Here is a 4958-nt window from a genome sequence, read left to right as displayed (position 1 = left end):
ATTTATTTTTTAATATAATAGATTTTTGATCATCATAACTAGCATTGGAATCTTCTACTTTATCATTTAATAAAATATCTTGAACTTGACCATTAAATATCTCATCAGCGATAGGCATTATATCAGATGGATTTTTTGAAGGATCAATTGAAGTATTTGGAGTACTACTTATAAGATTTATATGGAGATTACTTTTTGGTACTTCTGGATTGAAAAATGAATCGTCCCTATCAGACTCTGCAAAAATTAATATTTTTATGAGTTTTGCAAAAAAAAAAGATCAAGTATGAAAATCTTTCAAATTAGAGACAGTTAAGTAAAAGAAAAAGTTTTGTAGTAAAACATTTTAGTAATGAAAAGTTAATGGTAATGAATGTAGCACAATCAAAATTTTATGAGATATTCAAGCTAGGAAACTCAATTTTTCAAACACGTTTCTCTAATATCCTCTAGAAATTTCAGGGTCCATGTATTAATTTTAATCCAATTAAAGCAATGGATTAATGATAGACAGTAATATATAATTGATTTTGAAATTTTATAATACCCAAGTAATTTGAGGAAAAATTATAATATATCAGATTATTTATGCAACTTTTCAACTACAACCTATTTTTCCATGTCAGGTTATCTTTATTAATACTTTGAAAAACTTGTAAAAATATTTTACCTCCGACTGAGTAGTCCACTATTTTTACAGATGTTTCGACAAACGGAGATATATTTTGTTTCATCGATTCAGGTTTTTTTTTCTCCAAGCTTTTTATATCATCTGTTGAAAAAAGATAAAATTGAAAGATTGAAAACTTGCGAATTTTTCGAAGGTATTTATTATTCGCAAGGTAAGGTTAAACTTACCACTTTGGTCGATGATGGAACATGTTGATTTAATCCCATTATTAACAACTATGTTGTTATCTTTTGATTGTTCAATCATCTCAGTAGAAACTATTTCAGTATTACCACTGTTTAATTGGAGCGAAGACCACATAATAAACGTATCGTTAGCAGTGAGGTAGTCCTTTCTTTGGGAAATGCACCAAAGAGAAAGGAAGTTCTTTGTTCAGTTGAAGCCACAAAGAGTTTATGTTTTGCCAACTGCGATGGATTTTTCGTAAAAAATACGAGGGAAAAAATTGGCAACACTTAATCTCGGCCCTCACTTAAGTCTGTTCTATTGGTAATACTTACGGAAACGCTCGCTAAAATTTTGGCACCAGATTTAAATTTAAAATTATTGTAAGTTATTTTGAGTTATTACTTGCTCCTATTAAAAAGTATAATTTTTAAAATGAATTTTCTATCATTCACCTGTTAATAAATGAAATTATATCTGTTTAGAGCTTGATTTACGATTCATGAAAAACAGCAACCATAAAAGAATAATTTTTTATTAAACCAATAAATACATGATGTAGTACAAAAATTTATTTTCAAACATTTTATATATCATATATTATATTACATTTATTCTCATGTTTTTTTATTTTGATTGCAGCAAACAAATTTTTACATTTTGCGCATTCAATTCTTTTATTCTTGAATGGTTTATCAGATGATCTATTTCTAGACGTTATAGTTTGATCAAATATATCGTTGAATAGTTTTAAACCTCGCGATCTAAACTCATTGATTAAAAGACGTCGTTTTTGACTGCCTGCTTTCAATCTCTTTATCTTTTGAATTTTTTCATTACATTTGTGCTTTTTAGAAAATAAATGCCGTGAAAACTTTCTTTGCACCTTTTGGCATATCGGACAAAATCCGCCCCACTGAGATTTCATGATGGTCAAATCTGAAACCAAAAATTTTAAAGAAAAATGTACTAATGTATAATCATTTCAGTAGAAATAAATTAAATTATACCTATTTCACTTAAAACTGGTCTTGAGTAGTTTGGTTGTACGCAATGGGTAATGGGTAATCGATTCAATTTAATAATTGGCTGCAATTTTAATTTGTCATCTATATTTTTAGTTTCATGACAAAAACCCGTTAGATTTTCTGCAACTCCACATTTGTTACCTATTATTTGGAATAGTTGCCATTTTTCAATAATTTAATTAACTGATTTTTAAGTATGTGAACAACTTACTCGAAGTCCCAATTGACTTTAAAATTTTATTTATAATATGCGAAGATGCATCGTAACATTCCTTTTCATCGAAGCCAATGAAATCCACAGATTTATTCAATGAGGAATCTGTAAAGAGTGATGCTTTAATATAAAAAATGTGTCATAAATTTTTTTTTACTTACTTATATTAATTTCAAGCAAATCAGTTGATTGATTTGATGTTTTCTCAAAGAAACTTGATTCATTAGGCAAATCATTTATAACTGGAATATTCTGTGTAATGTTTGCATCAATTTTCCCAATTAGCAATTCTTCTACTGCAGGGTTCTGTATTTTTCTGTTAGCTGACTCAATTACGTCTGAATTAGTCAACAGATTTGATGCTTCCTTTAATTTTGGCTGACCAGATACATTCTCATATTGTACAGCTTTTTCTGAAGTACACAATGCATTCTCAGCTCGAGCTTCTGCAACTGTCATTTCTAAATCTGTAGATAATTGCCTTTCCTTCGCTAACTTGATTTTAATACAAGTAGTTAAAGAACCTGAAGTACATACATTAAAAAATAATTAGTTATAATCTATTAAATAACAGAAACTGAATGTAGCTAATTGAATTTTTTTTACTTACTTTTATTAATTTCAAGCAAATCAGTTGATTGATTTGATGTTTTCTCAAAGAAACTTGATTCATTAGGCAAATCATTTGTAACTGGAATACTCAGTGTATCATTTGCATCAATTTTCCCAATTAGCAATTCTTCTACTGCAGGGTTCTGTATTTTTCTGTTAGCTGACTCAATTACGTCTGAATTAGTCAACAGATTTGATGCTTCCTTTAATTTTGGCTGACCAGATACATTCTCATATTGTTCAGCTTTTTCTGAAGTACACAATGCATTCTCAGCTCGAGCTTCTGCAACTGTCATTTCTAGACTTGTAGATAATTGCCTTTCCTTCGCTAACTTGATTTCATTACAAGTAGTTAAAGAACCTGAAGTACATACATTAAAAAATAGTTAGTTATAATCTATTAAATAACAAAAACTGAATGTAGCTAATTGAATTTTTTTTTACTTACTTTTATTAATTTCAAGCAAATCAGTTGATTGATTTGATGTTTTCTCAAAGAAACTTGATTCATTAGGCAAATCATTTATAACTGGAATACTCAGTGTATCGTTTGCTTCAACTTTCAACAGATTTGATGCTTCCTTCAATTTTAGCTGGCTACATAAATTGTCATATTGTTCAGCTTTTTCTGAAGTACACAATGCATTCTTAGCTCGAGCTTCTGCAACTGTCATACATTGAAGAAATAGTTAGTTATAACCTATTAAATGACTAAAGCTAAACATAGATCTTTATTTATATAAAATGAATTAGTTTTTTTCCCAATTTCATTGTACTTACTTTCTAGTTTGTTCAAACAAGATGTGCACTCACAATCTTCATTATTGGGCCCAAAATAATCATCAGAGTATTTAACCAATATCTCTTCACCTTTTTTAATATTCTTAATAACTTTCAGCTGAAGCGAGTATGAAGTTCTAAAATTGTATTCGGTGTTAGGATTGCAATCATGGTTTACAAATGAAATTGGTCCTAATAATACATGCGTTGAATTAGTTCTTGAGGTATATAGTAATGAAAAATTCAATTTTTCATTCGTTACAATATGTTCTTCAGTTTTTGGAATTTTTTTAAAGATACCAAATTACGTATTTCAAAATTGTATCTTTATTAATATCTCTTGTAGCTTTGATTGAAACTCCATTAAAATTATCTCTTGAAAATCTATCACACTTTGACAATTCTACAAAGGAATCTTTGTGTAGAAATTTTAAGTATTGTTTTAAATAAAGTTTCAGAGTATCTAGCTTTTGTATACTATATAAACGATGTAACTTATATTCCTTGACAAATTTCATCAAATTACTAGTAGTTTCATTAATGTCTTGATTTGCATCAAAATCTTCGTTGATACCTTTGCTGACTGATGTAACATTCTCTTGGAATGGAAGATTTCTATGAGGTTTCATTTTTCGCACATTGAATTTTCCCCTTGAATCTACCAGAATATTTTTTGCCAAGTCATCCAAGTTGCATAATAAATGATAGTTCATTATTATTTTTATTTGAACAATACTCCTTTAAAAAACAATTTCGCTCGAACTACACTCAAACTCTTGATGATTTTCTCAAGTATGCGTTGTAACAAGAGGTTAGCTTTTTACATAATAATGTCTCGATTTTAATAATGTTTCTGATGATATTCTAAACACACAAATTGTAATATTTTTGTTTTTTTAACAAAACTTATGTGACAAAAACTGTTTACATGTACACGTAGTGATAAACAAAGATAAGGCTATGAAAAATTAGGTTGGTTCGCTTACATACGAATGAATATTAAGGTATTTCATAATCGCACGGAGTGACGGTATTTTCTTTTATAGTGACAAGTAATTAACACGTTAAGTACGATTCATTCAAAACGACGAGGTAGGCTACCTTTTGAAAAGTGGCATAAAAATTGCAATACAATGTTGTTAAGAAAAGTGAAAAATTACTTTAAACACAAAAAAAGGAGAATTGTTTTAAAGATTTTTTTGAAACAAAATTTTTATTGGATTTTGGGCTTTTCACGATCTCTAAAATATGTGAAACATGACATAATTAGATTCGTGCCAGATTTTTCTCGTGGACTCACAAAATAACGTCAAGGATGCAATTATTTGTTAATAACATTATAAATATTTCTCTTGAAAATTATCAACTTAAGGGTAAAATTAAAAAGAGTGAAAAACTCTTCATGCTCAAAAAACCAACTGTTATTTTGATTTTCTAAAACGTTCTTTAAGTAATACCTTTCCTTTTA

At 28.5% G+C, this 4958-nt stretch overlaps 1 protein-coding gene across 1 annotated transcript; it reads right to left on the bottom strand.

Annotated features, from left to right (window-relative positions):
- Nucleotides 1–2251: 2251 nt before the first annotated feature.
- LOC106657718 (histone-lysine N-methyltransferase set9-like) lies at nt 2252–4119 on the bottom strand. Its single transcript, XM_023461755.1, has 5 exons — nt 4017–4119; nt 3524–3682; nt 3159–3377; nt 2709–3071; nt 2252–2622 (listed from the first exon to the last, which is right to left on the bottom strand). The coding sequence occupies exons 1-5, from the start codon at nt 4117–4119 to the stop codon at nt 2252–2254; spliced, it is 1215 nt and encodes a 404-aa protein (XP_023317523.1).
- Between the last annotated feature and the right edge of the window lie 839 nt (nt 4120–4958).

The sequence above is a fragment of the Trichogramma pretiosum genome, unplaced genomic scaffold (genome assembly GCF_000599845.2).
Source record: "Trichogramma pretiosum strain Unisexual culture from Peru unplaced genomic scaffold, Tpre_2.0 scaffold65, whole genome shotgun sequence".
NCBI lineage: Eukaryota > Metazoa > Arthropoda > Insecta > Hymenoptera > Trichogrammatidae > Trichogramma > Trichogramma pretiosum.
The sequence above is the reverse complement of the archived record's forward strand: the minus strand, read 5'-3'. Positions and strand labels throughout refer to the sequence as shown.